The sequence below is a fragment of the Archocentrus centrarchus genome, chromosome 1 (genome assembly GCF_007364275.1).
Source record: "Archocentrus centrarchus isolate MPI-CPG fArcCen1 chromosome 1, fArcCen1, whole genome shotgun sequence".
Lineage (NCBI taxonomy): Eukaryota > Metazoa > Chordata > Actinopteri > Cichliformes > Cichlidae > Archocentrus > Archocentrus centrarchus.
In genome coordinates this window covers 5,696,764-5,714,614 of record NC_044346.1, presented here as the reverse complement: position 1 = coordinate 5,714,614, position 17,851 = coordinate 5,696,764, and the positions used below count along the sequence as shown (strand labels likewise).

Sequence of the window (17,851 nt, the reverse complement as noted above, 5' to 3'; positions counted from 1 at the left end):
CTGAAACACTGTCATGATTGCCGCAGCAAAAGTGTCAAAGTTAGTAGGCGGCGTTCCTTCGTCAAAGTTGAATCTATGGAGAAGAAAGGAAAATGTACAATGGAAAGACAGATGTACAAATTGAACACTGAGAATTGAGCTTCTTTTTAACATAGTGGTGATACTGACTGTCCTCCAAACAGCTGCATCCCCAACAAGGCAAAGACTACGATGAAGAGGAAGAGGAGGAAGAGCAAACTGACGATGGACTTCATGGAGTTTAGCAAAGAAACCACCAGGTTTCGAAGGGGCGCCCAGTACCTGAGGAAATGCAGGATACGTGTAAGAAAAGATGACGCAAAATGAGACGAGAAAGCAAAAGCAGAAGAAAATTATCATCGTCTCATTTGCGTATGAGGGTGCTGATGGAAGTGCGCGCATAGCTAAGATAAGTGAGAGAAAGAGAGGCAGACTTACTTTGTGACTTTAAAGATCCGGAGCAATCGCAGAGCTCGTAACACGCTGATCCCGAACGATGTGCCTGGTTTTATGGTGGCCCACACAACCTCGAAGATACTGCCGACTATTACCTGCACACACACACACACACACACACACACACACACACACACACACACACACACACACACACACACACACACACACACACACACACACACAAAATGCAGTATAATCAGCAGCTATTGGACTCATTTAAGTTTATATTTATTTAGCAAAAACAATATTGTGCGCCCTGGTAACAGGTCATGACAAGTGATTTTTCCTGTGCCAAGGCAGAAGCTGACAGTTCAGTTAGCAAAAAAATATAACCAAGTCAATCGTATGTTGACAAATATGTGCACAATGTTTTTGGCTTGTAACTTTATGGTTTAGTGACACTAGAGTAAAAATAGGATGGAACCCTACTTTGAGTTTTTTTTTTTGTTGGTGCAGATTGTAAGTAGTTGCAGGGACCAACTTGGATGCCTTGCAATAGGGCACTTGGCTAATTGGTTGACAACTGGTTGTATTCTGGTTCTATGCCTGTATAAAAGCAAGGTTGCACCTGTGTCATTTCATGCTTAAATTGCTGCACTGCTGCAACTACCTCACCCTTTGTGGAGAAATTTCTGGATTTCTCTTTCAAATCTGAGGTTCTGGCTGGACTCTGAATGTAAGTAGTTAATGTCAACCTCTGTTTATTCCGAACTCATGTGCACGCAGACAATGCCAGATCTGCAACAGATGGCAAAAGATTTGTAGTTTTTTCCAATCTATCAGGATTAGTTGCCGTATTGCATGTAATTACCAATGAAATTCAATGTGATAGAAGACTGACTCTGTCTTACTGCCATTTTATTGCCATCATGACGCTCCAAAGATGGTCAAAGACCTGGTCCCCACTTTGAAACATCCAAAGGCAACAAGATGGCAAGTTCCCTGCACACAGCTGCAATAATTTTGGTTTTGCTGCAACCTCCAACCACTGCTTCCCCTAGTGTGACAGTAACTTGGAATCCTTGTTTACACTGTACGTAATATTAGAATACCACTTAATCATCCAAGAAGCTGAGGTAAATCTGCAAACTGTTTCTTTTTCCTTTAAACAAATTTGAACTGTCAGGTCCTTGTTGGTGAACAATACTTTGACACAGAAGGACTCGTGGCAAGAAGATTAGCCTGGTATCAAAATGTAGGCAAAAAAGAAGACATTTCATACGCTATAACTTATTTTTCTTTTGACCAGGCTTGTATTGTACTTTCTGAGGTGTTCTCCAGCAAATTATCGGAAAACGGAAAAAACATCCAGCGTAATAATACCTGTTTCTGTTACCCTACATCATAGATATGAAATTGGTGGAATTTTGCTCTTGCTATGATATTGACGCTCAAAGTCAGAATGGGTGGAAAATCGATTTGACTACAATTTTTAACAGAGCCAAACTTGTTCTTCAGCCTTGAAAGTGGTAAATTAGAAGGACCAACTTTCTAGGAACTTCAAGTGATGAAAGTTTGTTTTTTTTCTTTTCTGGTGACATTTGCTGAGTAATTATTAATATGAATCCAAATGAAACTGATAAAAAAAACAATAAAAACACAACATATTATAGAAGGAAGCCACCAAACTAACAGCTACAGATTCAGATTGAAGTAATGTTGGATTTGATAGTTAAAAGATTTTTTTTTTTTTTTTTTTTTGCGCTCACTTTTAGTGTGTGCTTTTGTGCACTCACCACACAGTCGAAGCGGTTGAAGGAGGAGTGGAAATACGGCTGGATGCCCAGCCCATACATCTTGATCAGCATCTCAGACATGAACAAACCAAGGAAGACAAACTCTGCATAGACTGGAGAGAGGAAGGAGAAAGAAAGATTGGAGGAAGCAGGGCAAGAATGGAAAAAATAGAAGCATTTTTTTCAGAAAGAGAGGGCAAGGAAAGGGAGTCGGAACAGACAATATAAGGATGTGGACAGAGGAAGGTGGAAATGAAAGAAAAAGGGAGGACACAGAGGCAAAGAGAGGAGGAGAAAAACCAAATCAGATAAAAAGAAGAGTGAAGTAAACACAAGATAGAAGGAAGGGATGAGAGAGTGAGAGAAAGACTAAGATGAATGGATGTCAGTAGTGGTGCAAGCCAAGTGTTGTATGACACTGTGGTGACGAATGGACTTCATTAGCAACTACAGCTTCATATGCTAATGCAACTGGACACCAGCCAGGGACAAGCTGATTCCAGCAAGGGCTGGGTGTATCCACATGTATGTATGTATGTATTTATGTGGGTCTCTGTGTGTGTGTGTGGTCATGTCAGCAGCCTGCATCTAAAACTAATGTGGGTCAACTCGAACTCAACAAACAAATCTTATCTGAGCGTGATGGCGCAGGTCGAGGAAGGATTCGTATAATTGCTTTCTAAAAGAAACTACACAACGGTCCAGAAAATATCGTGGAGGATAGCACTTGAGTAATAGAGAACATACCATGCTTCTGCTATTTGGTGTAGTTAAATTTGTAAATGCTTGTTTGCATGTGTAGGAGGAAACAGCAGATCTGAAGTGTAAAAAAGATGAGTCAGGTTGAGACGAGGTGAGAGTGGGCAGCAGTGGTGATTAAACTGAAAAGTCTTCTAAAAAAAAAACAGTGAAACACATCACATGTGGTGTCAGATGTTTGTGTTAGTGTTGCATTTTGCATCCTGTACTCTTATTTGCATTTAGTCCAACAACAGTCCCTGCACACAGTGTACTCTTAATGGATGTCATTGCCAAACTGTCATTCCTGTGACCCTGTGACAGCATTACGGTGGGATATGTATGCTGTAGTTAGAGGTAGTCTTAATTTCTCCTGATCACACTCTCTATTTGTTTTGTTGTTTTGGATTTTGACCCCAATGATTCTCAGTCACATACATTTAACATGCTACTTATAAAATAACACATTATAAATTTGAAGTCAAGGATGGCTGACGCTATCTATCCCACATCCTTCAAATTAAAATCAGTCTATGGCAACTAAGAGTCAGGGAAGCTTTTATTTCTGAAGGTACATGATTCACGGGAAAAAAAGCAGTTAATATATGAAACAAAATGCTGTATATTCAGTAATGTGCTCTGTTCCCTGTTAAGATGATCCCACACTGGTTCAATAATATTGAGGTCTGGGGAGGCCAATCTACGGCTGTCTTCCACTGAGTGTTTTTCTATCCAGGTATGCTTTTACTGCACTGACAGTGCGTTTGGGATCATTGTCATGCTGAAAAATTAAGCTGTTGCTGGTGAATCAAAAGCTGACCGTTCTGCATTCATCATTTCATCAGTTTTAACAAGATCCCCAACACCACCGGCTTAAGTGCAGCCACCAACCATGACAGAGGCTCCAACGTGTTTTTACAGCTGTCTGTCTGACTCACTGTTGTACCTCTCTTCTGATGTCCTCTGATGCCAATTTGAACCAAAAATTTCAAATTTGGATTCATCACTCCAGTAGATCTGCTGCCGCTGATTTTTAGTCCAGTTCTTGTAATTTGGACTATCTCAGGCTTTCTCCATGTTTGACTTCCTTGAGAATGGCTTCTTGACAGACGCCCTTCCACTGAAATAATTTCTGATGAAGCTTCCTCTAACAGCAGATGAATCAGCTGAAGGGCCAGATGCATTTCTCAGGTTCTGTGTCTGGTCTTGGTTGGACTTTTCCCAAATTCTTAAGGGCATGACTTTCAGATACTGTTGATTTGTTGTAGATAGTTTTTTTTTTTAGGCCTGCCACTTCTTTTTTTGTCCTCCACTCGTCCAGTTTACTCAACTGTTTCAAGGACACACTGCACACCGTGCCAAAATATCCCAAGTTGTCAGCCAACAGGTCTTTGGGAATATTTTGTTGGAGCAAAATAAATTTAAAAATTGATTATGTTGGTGCAAAAATACTATTTCATGCCTGCCAAAGATCACACAGTTTGACAGGCATGGAATAGTATTTTTGCACCAACATAAATAAACCAATTTATGAATTTATTTTGGACCAACAAGGTGTTGTTAGTGTAATTACCTGTCAGATATTATGGCTTGTGTGGCAAATTGTAAAAAAAAAGACAATCCAAGATGACTGACTCAGTGAAATTCTAGTTTAATTTTATTAAAATGTTAGCACCGATTACCTGTGTGTGTGTGCGTGCGTGTGATGCACCTATATGATCTGTGAATGTACCTTTATAACCAAGGCACCTAGCTTCAAGGCTTTCAAAATGGTAGTCCACAAACCAGTGCTTGACATCATAGTTAGTGCATCCATCATTTATATACAGTCTATGGTGTTTACTCACAGAGAAAGTCAGTGAGCAGCTCAGGCTGGTCGTAATGCACCACAGCCACACAGATGGTGTTGAGGCCCACCAGAAAGAGCACTGTCCAGTAGAAAGCCTGCGTCTTCACTATCTTACGGATGAAGAATCGCAGCCGTCGCTCTTTCTTACTGTAATTGGAGCCCTCCTTACCGCTCTTTATGCTGGAGCGTGCAAAACCTAAGAAGAAGAAGAGAAGGGAGACATAACAGTCCACATTTAAAGTTACAGTGTGTAAAGATTTCACTGCTAGATATCAGTGGATTGCAGATTTCAGTCAACTGAGTTCTGTTTTCTTAACCCGCTCAATTCAAGTACATAATTATAGCTACGGTAGCCGCTATAGGACAAACATGTTTTAGTCAGCCAAGAGCGATCAAAACATTAAATTTAGACTGTACCCCATTTCAGCCATGGCTGTCCAGCATGTTTCTACTACTGTATAAAAATTACATTTTGTACACACAATATTTTAACATATCTGAATAATATCAACAATTAGCAATAAATCAGGGAATAAAAAAATGGATACGGTTAATTAATAGTCAAATAAATGTTTTGCTGTGTTTTATGTTTTTACCCCCTGAGTCATCTCAAAAACTTCGGCTACCGTTCATCTGTAGTAAGTGTACTCAGATAGCAAAGTGACTCCGGACCGGATCCCCTCTCCTGGACTCTGAGGCTCAGTGAATAAACTCTGATAGAATGTGAGAATTAAATCAAACTGTTTATCAGAAGGAAAGTGTGATTTTTAGGACGCTCAAGCCTGACATTAGCTGGCATAATGATAGCTTATAACCAGCTATTGTTGTTGTTAGCTGACTCTTGTCAGCTGTCTGGAGGGTGGCATGTCTAATCTGCTGACAATAAGTAACAACAACAATATCAGGAATAAATAAGCATGTTTATGCATATTTTCATGTGCTAGAGCCGTTAAGATGCCGGTGGCGATTATTTGGAAGGGATGCGTCCTTCCCGGCCACTGTATTCAAATATGGTGGGGGAAGATGGTGGCTTCCACAAACCAGTGCCCATACAGTTTATGAGAATGCATCAATTTGTTGGAAGATGTAATTACACACTAATCTCTGTATATTTATTATTTATAATTTCTTTTTATTAAACAACCTCAAAAAATTACTGAGTTTAACTAATTTATATTTTTCCACTCTTCGTTTTAGGACCATCACCATCTTCAATTCACAAAGTAGAAGGCTCATCATTAACATCACATATAAGACTTTTTAAAAAAAACTTTGGTCCCCCATTCCCCCGCCCCTCCCACCATCACCATCCTTTCCACCATCTTTACAATGACACAAACAGCATGTCAGCAACCAGATGTGTCATCCCAATATATTTTTTCTTATAACCTGACACGCCTGTTGTTGCAGAATTTATCACATTACTCTATTCTTTGTCCTTATTCACCCCTTGCATGCCAACTCTCCATCCCTGTATTTTTCTTACCTACTGCGTCTCCCATGTTGTCCTCTCCTTCCTCAGGGTTCAGTAGCTCTGTCTTGTTGTTTTTGGTTTTGATGGTTGGCCTTCGCCTCGATCCTAGCGAGAGAGAAAAGAATTGTCTCTTCCTCTGTCTGTCTCAGATGTCGCTCCCTCAACCTTCCCACAGAATCTGCCACTTGCTGCTGTACTGTGCTAAACTCCATATTTACACATTTAAATGAGCAGCTCTAAATCTGCTAAAGCATTTTTGATAAAACTTGTATTAAACTTGTATTTGATATACCTTTATTTATACTCTAGGGACAGTGCCTCTTTTACTGTCATAAAGCATAAACACAGTAAATAAAGTTCTGTTACCATCAAAGTTCCCTGTAGCATCTTCCTCAGCCAGAATCACCTCCTCTGTGGAATTCAGTGAAATGTGATTTTTAGCACATTATATCAGGATTAGGTTGTTTTTTTTTTTTTTAATCTCTACAAGGAGTGTGAGCAGTGTGCGTCAGTGTGAGTGTGTCTGTGAGTGTGCGCTGACCTGCTTTACAGATCCACTCAAGGTATCCGTTGAGCTCTCTCTCAATCTGCTGCTGTCTCCTCAGCTTGAGGAACTCGCTCCTGTTCTCCACTCGCTCTCTCTCTTTGGCAAATTCACTGTGGGAACATTTGTCATTTGTTCTCTTCACTATTCATGGAAGAAAAGTGCAAAACATAAATTATTGTGGAAAAAAAAAGCTCAATTGTTTGCAAGACAAACGGCAGGCTTTACCCTGAGAGTACACCCAGCACCAGGTTGAGCATGAAGAAGGAGCCGATGATGATGAGGGGGATGTAGTACAGCCAATTAAAGTAACTGCCACTTACATCATTACTCTGCAAGGGACAGACAGTCATACATATTAACAATCATACAATGTATAAAAATGGTTCTGTTGGTCTTTTAACTCTCCTTTGCCTTTTCTTCTATAGAGATTGCCCTGCAACACCTTTCATTAATTTTTCTGAACTTCTTTGGACAGATGATGGGAAAAGTATGGAAAAGGAAAGGAACATGATCCAAAGCATACCACATCATCTGTCAAACATGGTAGCATGGACAGTTATGGTTACCAGTGCCAGTGTGACTGCTGTCACAAGCAGCACAATGAATTTTGAAGTGTTTGGGACTGTACTCTCTGCTCAGATTCAGTAAAATACTGCAAAACTGACCAGACGGCGTTTCAGTACAAATGGATAACGACACAAAGCATACTGCGAAAGCAAACCAAGAGTTTCTTAAGGCAAAGAAATGGGGTATTCTTCAGTAGTTAAATCAGTTACCTGATCTCGATCTAATAGAGCATGCTTTTCAGTTACTGAAGACTAAACTGAAGACCACAAACAAGAAGGAACTGAGGGTGAACTGCAAAATATCTTCCTCTGAGTATTGAAAGCTATTAAAATTTTGTTTCGTTTATCCCATTGCTGTTGAAGCTCTAAAAATGGGGGACTATGTAGAAAAATATCATTAATTGGTAGTGGTGGTGTGCAGAGGCAAAACTACAAAAAATCCAGTTAAGTAACTTGTAATCATCAGACACTGTGTCACTTACTTTCACTCAACCGACAATCACATAAATCAGGTTGCTCGAGGATTTCATTTTCCTGCGTAACACTTTAATAAAACTGTGAGGTCATTATTATCCACAGTTGGAGTGTTGCATGCATGCGTTGAATTTTATACCACATGGTACAATGCAAGCAGCCCATCCTCTATTAAATTTTCATTGGTTTCCTCCTGACTGCTTGTGTGAGAGTGGAAGTCAGTCTCCATCCATCAGAAAAGATGTTAAATATAGAGTGAGACAGACCAGAATAGTGAACGCAGGAGAAGGAGGCAGACAGAAAAGGAGAGCAACTCCAACAGCAGGAGATGATGGATAAAGGAAGTCAAAGGCATAATGATAAAGTTAACAGAATATGTCTTTTGGGCAGATAAATTGTGTTTTGAATCAAATCTTTAATTGTTTTACACTTCATACAAATGAAATGCAACCCAACTTTAACCAGTGTGCTAAAAAAAAAGTACAAAAACTAGTTTACTGTTTTCACCAAGCGGTGACCTACTGTGCTGAAAATTTCAGCCAAGCACAGCCTCAAACTTCAGTTCCTTGAATGGCCACAGGCTTCCGTGTTAGTACTGTATGGCTAACTGTAGGTAGTCGTCATAGCTAATATCTATCTTTAAAATGATGCCATGGGGGCTAATTTTAGTGATTAAACTGCACCTCTCAACAGTGATTGTGGTTTTGATGTCATTTGGTTTTATTATGTTAGCACTAATTAGCAGGCATGTGTGTGTCTGTGCAAAGCACTGATTGAGTCTATGGATGCACCTTGCTAACCAAACTATGGCTGAAATGTCAAATTAAAGCCCTCTGAATGGTAGACCACAAACCAATGGGTACGGATAACTTTCCACACTGAGAGTATGGTGGTTCACCCCGGTCACTCCATATTCAGAAAAAGGGCTCATCTGGCTAGTCAAACATACGTGATAGAGCATGTTTGTCCATCCCTCCATTGTGATGCATTGGAAGACGGTGAGCACGGCAAACAGGATGTTGTCAAACTGGGTGATCCCAAAGTTGGGTCCAATCCACTCTTCCCCACAGTGCGTGCCATTAAGACACTGCCGGGACGGCGATGTGGTACCACACGGCCTGTCATCCGTTGTCTCATCTGATCACACAGAGAAATATACACATTCACCGTGAAATAACAAAAGCACTTATTTTTGGGACAGGAAGAAAAAGCTTAATGACTGGCTGTGTTATCTGTTCAAGAGGCTGACAGCGCAGACAAAGCAAACTTATTTCAGTGAGTTACACATGCTTATTTCTGGCCCTGGAATTTCCACACACTCACGCATTTTAACAAACAGCAGCAAGTGTTACAGAGTCTATTAAGCTGGTTCTGTCTTATTCGAGTGCTCCAGTAAGCCACGTGAAAACACACCAGCAAAACACCAGCACCCAAAAACTGAAGCAGCCATCATTCATTCATTTTATTATTAACACCAGTTATTGTACACCTGAAATGGAATGGGCCACCACTAATGCTATGAGCCATTTCTGCAGTTTATACTGCTAGAACAAGTCAAAAAGGCTCACCATGCAGTGCATTTGCCATCAGTTTCTACTTACTTGTAACATCATCGTAGCAAGTCCTATGAAACTGCCCCATGTAGAACTCCAGTCCGATGATGGCAAACATGAGGATTGCCACAAACAAGAGTAGACCAATCTGCAGCAGGGGGATCATAGCCTTCATAATGGACTTGAGAACCACCTGCAGACCTGGAGGATTCAGTGCAAAACAAACAAACAAATATGGGACTTGGAATAGAAAGACTGTAGGCTACTAACTGATGTATGCAAGGTTGATAGTGTTGAGTGGCAGCCAGTAGCTCGTGTAGCAGCTCTTTGGTTGGCAACCAGTTTGTTTAGACAAGCAATCAACAAAATATTAAAAAATAAACAAACAAACTGCTAGTCATAGTAAATTCAAATTGAATTAATAGTTTGTTTGGAGGCATTTGAAATTAGTAATAAAAGAAAGACTCTTACTTGGAATTCCAGACACCAGTTTTAAAGGTCGCAGCACCCTGACGGCTCGTAGTGTTCTCAGGTCAAGCTGAGACCCCACAGATGATAAGATGCTACAGAGAGAGAAACAAAATAACTGAAAATGTCTCAAAAACCAGTCAACTTGATTATTTACAGTTTTGCCATGTTATTATTAGGTACATCTGACTAAAACCAATTCTGCTCAAGGCAACCGTCCTGCACTATAATGCAAAGTAGTCTCTCTTTATTGAGGTCTCAGATTCAAGTTTGCATCCTGAATTTTCATAGAGGTGTTGAGTCAGATGCAGTTAAGTTGTGCTATTGAACTGTTTGTGTTACACTGGCAGGTGCTTCAACTATTTTGCCCACTCATCGGTGAGGAAGGGCTAAATAACAGAAAAACGTCTTTGTGTGAAGCAATAATGACAATCTACAACATAAAACACAACATGACAAATACATGTTCACCTTAAATCAGTGTCTATGAATATGATCTGCTGCTTCGGTTGCAATATCTTTGCTGCTGGAAACTGCTGACACATTCTGCATTTGTTCTGACAGCTCTGTGTGTCTTTAATGTGTAGGTGTGTGCGTGTGAGCGCTGGCATAAAGTCAGCCGGAGACGGAGCATGGAATTTTCCAACCTGTCTTGAACGGAGGCGGAAGGCAGGGTCTGTCCTATAGGAGGGGGAGGGAGGAAGTGTGGGGGTGTAGACAGGGGATGTACTGAGGAAGAGGAGTGAGATAGAGGGAAGGAGCGCACTGCATAGGCAGACCTCTGACAATAAAAAAAGTTTTGCTTCCTTCTTTAAAGCTCAGTCACTTCAAACATGGATGCTTTTAAAAAAATATATTGTTTGGAGCATTTTTGCCTTTATTTGGTGGAGCTGTGAAGACAGACATGAAAGTGAGGGGAGAGAGAGAAGGGGAAGACACGCAGCAAAGGGCTGCAGATCAGACTCAAACCAAGACTGCTGGCCGTTGGTCATGTGGCATATGGATGCCTGCTCACCCACTGAGATAAACTGGCACCCCGAACAGAGATGCTTTAAGGTGATTCGTTTACTGTGAAATTATTAGCTTTTCGTGCATTTGCGTGACCATCCTTTGACCACTGGAAAAAGTCATGGTTCATGTATAGACCGCAACTCACTTAATAGCTGCTTTCTCATGAATCAACTATTTTATCTTCTGATACTTTTATGTACCCGATAAATGTATGTCCTAAATCCAAAAAGCCAGTTTAGCAGTAGTATTTAGAAGTCAGTGTCTGGAATTCCCCTTTAAGAAGCAGGAATTCAAGCAGACTGAAGCAATGACAAAAGAGCTGCAGAAATCAAATCTTAAACTTCCTAAATGTTGGCATCCGCCACCATGCCATTCATCCATTTCCTTTTCCGCCCCAGCCACTCTCTTTGTCATCCCACCCCCTCCTCTACTTCTCCACAGGTTGGTTGCTAATTCCAGTAAGAGGTCATTTATTAACAGACACGGGAACAGCGGCCAATCCCCTCATTCTCCCAATGGCTTTTTAACTGCTACAGCTAAAGGCCACACACACACTGCATGGCTGCCGCTAGTGGCAGTTCTGTCGGCTGCCATCTACCAGCGGTGCTTCTAAAGCACGTCTAAATGAACATGTCTGACAACATGTTTCAATGGGAACGTCAGGAGGAGGTTCTAGTGAAAAAGACGAGCTCATTTAAAGAAGTCCAGAATGAATCTAAGATAGTTCATTTTAAACCAGTTCATTTTAATCAGTGTGGACTGAACTTTAGTTAGCCCTTTTTTGCTGCCGGTCTTAGTCTCCTTTTCTCATACGCTTTCCTACACTTTGATATCGTATAACACTGTAAACCTGACATACATTACATCCACTCAATAGGTTTGTTAGAAGCTCTATTTTTTTCATGATTTAATCTAGTGTGTACAATTTCCAGTTGGTTTATGATATTATAGTTTTCTTTCTTTTTTGGGCTGCATAAACAACTGCTTACCTCCTAGGAGCATTAAAGCTTAGGAAACATTTTTTATAGATAGTTGGGTTTATGCCTGAATAAATAAATGGATAGAAGTAAAAGAACAAAGGGTCTGTTTTGATATCATTAATCTGAAATCAGACTTTTCTGCTGTTCTGGCTCTTTGGCTGCCATTTATTTTCTCAACTTTTGGCCTCTGTTTATTTTAGTACCATTTCAATCTAGCTTTTTCTTCTGTGACTCTCAATTTAAGGTGAATACAGAGCTCCAAAATTCATCCATGTGAGACGACATCTGCTCACTTTTGCCAGACAATTCAAACCTTGAGGATGCAGTCACCGCTTGCGATGGCTGAACCTGCCCGCAGCGCATTGAGGTGGCCAGTAGAGGGAGCAGAGAGCATACTGTGATGATGATGGATGGATGAGGTGGACAGGGAAGTGCATGAAGATTGGAGACGAGAAGAGACAGAGGAACAACTATGTGCCCGTAAATAACGAATCCCTGAGTTAAGTGGAAAGAGAGGAGGAAAACAACTGAGAGGAGCAGATGGCTACGGAATGATTTATGACTGTTGGCGTTATAGATATGATCTGTTTAAGTAACATGACTTTTACTTGAATCTTTCATTAGTGGTGAAATATCATGGCTGAAAAAAAAAAAGGCACCAGCAAACAAAGCTGAAGTGCCACAAAATCAATTTAAATTTGAAAATCTGTATATTGTAATCATGAAGACAGTTATTAAGATTTTTTAATAGGTGATTGCAAAATCATGTACTGTACCTGTGTATCAAACAAGCTAATGCTTTGAAACCAAAAAGTGCTTAAAGGCACTGTGTTTATTTTGAAGCAAAACTGATGAAACAGCAAAGCATCCACATCAGTTTTGGAAATGAAATGTCAAAAATATAATCCCTAATTTTCATTAAACAGTAAAAGAATAACACCATAATGGACAGTCAGCAGTAGGGTATAAAATACTTAAACAACTAAGCTAGCATCTTTAATGCTAGCATTCCTTGTTAGGTAAGTTTGTAAATAGTAAAAAAGAAAAAACATTTTATGCTTTTTTTCTATTTTATTTTTCTCCAAATTACAATTTTTTCTAATGATTTAACTATTTCTTTAGTGAAGCCTGTGTGACATGGATATTTTTGTATTGTTTGCTAATGCTGACACATTTCTGTCTGTAGGCAATGTGTTTAAATGTTAATACTGCTCATTTTTCCATTTTCTTTGTTCTTTAGCTATGATTCAGCAGAGACACTATCAGTAAGTTTTCTCACACAAGCATTACACTCAGTCCCAGACCTAAAGGAAAACTCAATGCAGTCCTCCACTGAAATAAGTTTATAGTCCATAAATAGGCTTAATGTAACCAGCTCTATAACGCCACCTCCCAAAATCTCAATTCCTTCAGATTAACTGGGAATACAGGCTGCGAACGCAGGGTATTACAAGGGAGATTTGTCCCAGAATAGAGATTCTCTAATGAAATACAGACTGGGAGGAGGGAGACAGAGTATCCCTTAAGAGACAGTAAGTGTGAGGCAGAGTGAGCAGATTGAAAAAGAGTAATAGTCCTGTGTGTCAAAAGTGTGAGATTCAGCTGCTGAGATTGAGACGGTGAACCCCCAAAGAGAGAGCTGAAGAGACTCCAGAGAGAGAGAGAGATTTAGCTGCAGAGGGAGGAGGTGTTTGGACAGTGATGACAGAGGATGTCACTGCTGGGAAACACCTAGCTATCAACCTGCAAAGGTGCACGCACGCACGCACACACTTACTTTAAACTGTGCCACATATGCTAACAGTGTGTCAGCTTGACCTCTACTCATATGGTAAATATGATAATAGGTAAAAATGCACAATGAATCTGTGTAATAGATGCAAATTAATGGACGAAGAAGAGTTAAAAAAATGTTCCATTGCAAATGAATGGCTGTTTCCTGACTGAGTCCATCAGTTTCTCCTGTCTTTAGGACTCTACATTCTGCAAGTGTCACACATGCAGGACTCTCTCACTATACATTTATTCAGGGGCAACTTTTGCTATAAAAATGAATATGATTATGAAAATATTGTGGTGGTTGTTAACCATTTCCCACACATTTTACAAAGGCCCTGTTGTAAAATAATCTGAATACAATACTGAATACATAGAGCACAGTGTGGCAGTCCACCCTGCAGCAACCGAAGTGCATGAAAAATGCCTAAAAACTGCTGTTCCTCAAATGGTCAGTTAAAGCTACGGGTTCAAGTTAGTCAGGGTCTCATATTAAAAAGACCAACTTTACAGACATTAATATGTTTACAGTGCCTTAAAACCCTTTAACATTCCTGGGGTTCATTTTCACATGTATTTGGGCCCGTATAAGGGCCCTAGGATTGTTAAAAAATGTTTGGTCTGATAGCTAATTTACTTCTTCATAACACCAATGAGTTTTTTTTTTTTTTAATAACTTGCCTGTTTTGATTGTAATAAGGCTGATCACTGCTAGGCTTCACCTTAGCTAACGTTTGTGTTGATGTGGTTTTTGTATCTATGTCTGTACATTGCACCTATAGAATCTATAGATGCACCTAACCAAGCATGCTAGGGTCAGCTATTAACTTACCACTCCACTCTTTAGTCTAAATAAGTGAGGTTTCAGAACAGGCCTCCTCAAATCAAAATCAGTTACATCCACCTCTTATACAAAGTCTATGCAATCCACCAGTGAATAACATAAAAACTAAATATCACTAGTATCCCTTCCAGCTTTTGATCATTTTTTGGTGCAGATACATTTAAGGTTAACTGGAATGTAGACGTATAAGTCTCATAAGGCCTGTTGTTAGGTTTTCCCAACATTATTTTACTGTTTATTCATCACACTGGCTGGCTGAGTTCATATCCCCACATTTCTCCATAATTCACTGTTGCTGTTGAGCAAATAAACTGCAAACTAACCCAAGTATCAAAGTATCAAGTGAAGGTCCAAGACGCGCTGAAACACGAGCCTTCTGTTTGCTGCTGTCCCAGTGAGGTACAGCACTTTGATGATTGATGGCGCTGATTAAGATCTCAGAGGTCACTCGCCACCTTCACTCTGCTCGGTCTATCCCTGTTCGTGGCATTGCCATGGCAACTGGCAATTCCTCTCTTCGCTGAGTCTCCACAGTTACCGACCTGCTCTCATTCATAAGCGTTGCCAGGGAAACGCAGCCCCTGCTCATTGATGGAATCTTGGCATTGCCGCAGCAACAGGGATGGGAAGTGGGTCTCCCAGCGATTGATTTTCCAACCCCTCCAAACACCCGCATCTCCCACCCACATACACTTACACTCGTAATCCTGACCTGCTACCCCTGCAGCCCCCCCCATTCTAACCGCAGCTCCTGTGCCTGCTGACAAGAACACAGTACACACACACACACACTAGAGCAGCTTCTTTGCATGCAGACAGATGCTAACCAGTGCATTCTTTTACTGCATGCAAATACACACACGTATCAGACACACGTGTGTGTGTGTTCACCCTGCATGCATACACAATGCATGATCAGATGACAGTGATGAATGAAGCACACCCCAGGTAGTATGGATGATTCACTTTCTATGCTACTGGTTTATTCTGAAATTGCTGTATTTTACAAACGTGCACAGATATCCCACATATGCACACATAACATAGATTTTTATTGTTTATGCATATGAAACCTGTTCTTAGGACTTTAATTTCACTAATTGGTCAAATACATCTTCCTGTCAACAGTTTTTAATGTTCTTGTTAAATACAGCCAAAAAGCAGCTATCACTTCCATTAGATGAAATAGAAAAGATTATCTAAGCATTCATTACTTCTCATTTTTGGTGCAATAGTCCTATTTTAGAATTTTTAACGGTTACTTATAGGTCTTGCAGTTAACTTAAAACTTTTGTTAATCACCTTTGAAGTCTTCCAGTCTTGGCCAGAACTGGCAAAACCCCGAAATGCAGTCCAAGCAGAAGACTTTTGGTGATTCTCTTTGTCTTAAGTGTTTTATAAAACACATCTAATAACCAGAAGCTGAAAAATAAGACCCTACTCGTAACTACGGGGAAATTCTTAGTGTGGTTTTTGTAATTTTGATACTTTAGGGGGTCTACCTTCTTTATAATTCAGCTATGCAAATAGTTGACTTGTAAAGGGTGTAGTAACAGAAAGTGGCAGTTGCCATATTAATAGTCTAGTTTATGTGTTCCTGTGTTTCCTTTTGATTGTGCTGTGATTGTTGCACACAGAGACTAAATGAGATTCCATCAAAATGAAGCTAACATGGAAGTGTTTTGAAATCAGTTTTGAAATCTCCATTCCCAATTTCCGACCTCATAACCTATCCCCAGATCCCGTGTTAGTCAAGCTAGTAGTTTGTTGCTAGCTGTTCCCTGAAAGGGTTCAAAGTATCCAGCAGATCGCTTTATTTAAGTTCTTAATAATCACAAATGAGTGATTTTATATTCTTTTTTGCACACACACCTTATATTACCGATATATTCAACATATTGGCAATCGTCTGTTATTTCAGGTGTGTGATGCCGGCTTATACAGTCATCTGAGGATGGCTCATGTAAGCTTAGGTATGTAGCAGCAACAGTACATGTTCCATCATTTAAACATAAAGTATGCTATCAGCGTGTACACAACACACACTGTGCGCAAAAGCCACATGTGCTGTGTGTAATGCATGCTATATCTGTGTGGAGTCTTTGGCAAAAATAGCTCAAACACACACTGACAACATCAAAGAGCCTGGGACAAGTTCCAGCCAGTCGCACGTGCATGAGCTGTGCTGCGTTTGCGTGCGTGTGTGCGTGTTTATGTAAATGAAATGCACATGATCTATGTGTGGCTTGTGTGGAAATAGTGTGGGAGTGCCATGTGTCATCACAGTGTGAGCTCCTGTCCCCTTAGTGGCTCCCACTGAGCCCTCAACCATCAAGCCCCCTCCACACTTACACATATGCACACATGTAATAGACGATGAACACACACATATTTAAGAGCTGTGTTTGAACATAATGTAAGAAAGAAACAAATTGCATCATGCATCTTATGAATTCTATAAACTTAGATACTGTACTGTGCTCAATTTTTAGGAACTGAACTAAGGATGCTTTCAAAAATAAAGTAAATAGTTATTACTACTGAAAAAACTTCACAAAAACTGTGGCGAACAGAAAACAACTACAGTGAAATAATATTTGGTGTGATGACCCTTTGGTTTTAAAAGATTAAAGCTTTTCTAATGTATTTAGTAGTAAAGTTCTTTAAACATCTCAGAGAGCTCTCATTACCTCTTCTGTGAATTCAAGGCATCAGAGTTGTTTCTATGTCTTCATGTAATCCCAGAATGATTCAGTGTTTCTGGCTGTGTGATTGGTGGCACTGTCATGCTGACATGTCATGATCATCATGATTCTTACTTAACTAGATTGTGTAAATAACAGGAAGTCAAACCTCTTAATTTTTCCAAACTTTTGCACAGTACTGTAAATCTGCCAAATGAATTACTGCAAATAATAAATTCCCTCAGCTTACTGTTAGGGAAACACAATAACTTTTGCTCTGGCTGCTCCTAATTAATTAGTTTTCTGCAACTACTTTGTCAGGTATATAAGCTGCCAGAAATGTGGCCTTATTTATAGGAAAATGCCATACAGATTGGCTGGATGGACACCAGCTTTTTTAACGCTGAAGCAATATTACAGTAACTTGCATCTTCTTTGGATTATATTAAGTTACATTGAAATTGTGCTAAGTGTTATTTGTTAACCAGCACTTCTAATGGATTCTAGCAGGATATGCAACACAAACAAAGAGATGATCCAACAGATTTTTAACCAACTATCATCATAGTATTTTGAAATACATACTATATTACTATGTGAGAACCAAACAGAAACCTCTAAGGCTGAAAGGTTTGTGAAAAATTGGGCTTTATTCGTGATGTTTGTGTATTTGC

At 39.9% G+C, this 17,851-nt stretch overlaps 1 protein-coding gene across 1 annotated transcript in view; it reads right to left on the bottom strand.

The window, feature by feature from the left end:
- LOC115788167 (voltage-dependent P/Q-type calcium channel subunit alpha-1A-like) overlaps positions 1-17,851 on the bottom strand; it is a 75,008-nt gene that overhangs the window by 42,342 nt on the left and 14,815 nt on the right. The window contains exons 3-14 of the mRNA XM_030741483.1: positions 9,886-9,977; positions 9,463-9,615; positions 8,811-8,998; positions 7,047-7,150; positions 6,816-6,931; positions 6,641-6,685; positions 6,287-6,379; positions 4,799-4,996; positions 2,214-2,326; positions 457-569; positions 169-300; positions 1-73 (exon numbers count right to left, since the gene is read on the bottom strand). Coding sequence (XP_030597343.1) covers positions 1-73; positions 169-300; positions 457-569; positions 2,214-2,326; positions 4,799-4,996; positions 6,287-6,379; positions 6,641-6,685; positions 6,816-6,931; positions 7,047-7,150; positions 8,811-8,998; positions 9,463-9,615; positions 9,886-9,977 — 1,420 coding nt within the window. The remainder of the gene's footprint in view (positions 74-168; positions 301-456; positions 570-2,213; positions 2,327-4,798; positions 4,997-6,286; positions 6,380-6,640; positions 6,686-6,815; positions 6,932-7,046; positions 7,151-8,810; positions 8,999-9,462; positions 9,616-9,885; positions 9,978-17,851) is intronic.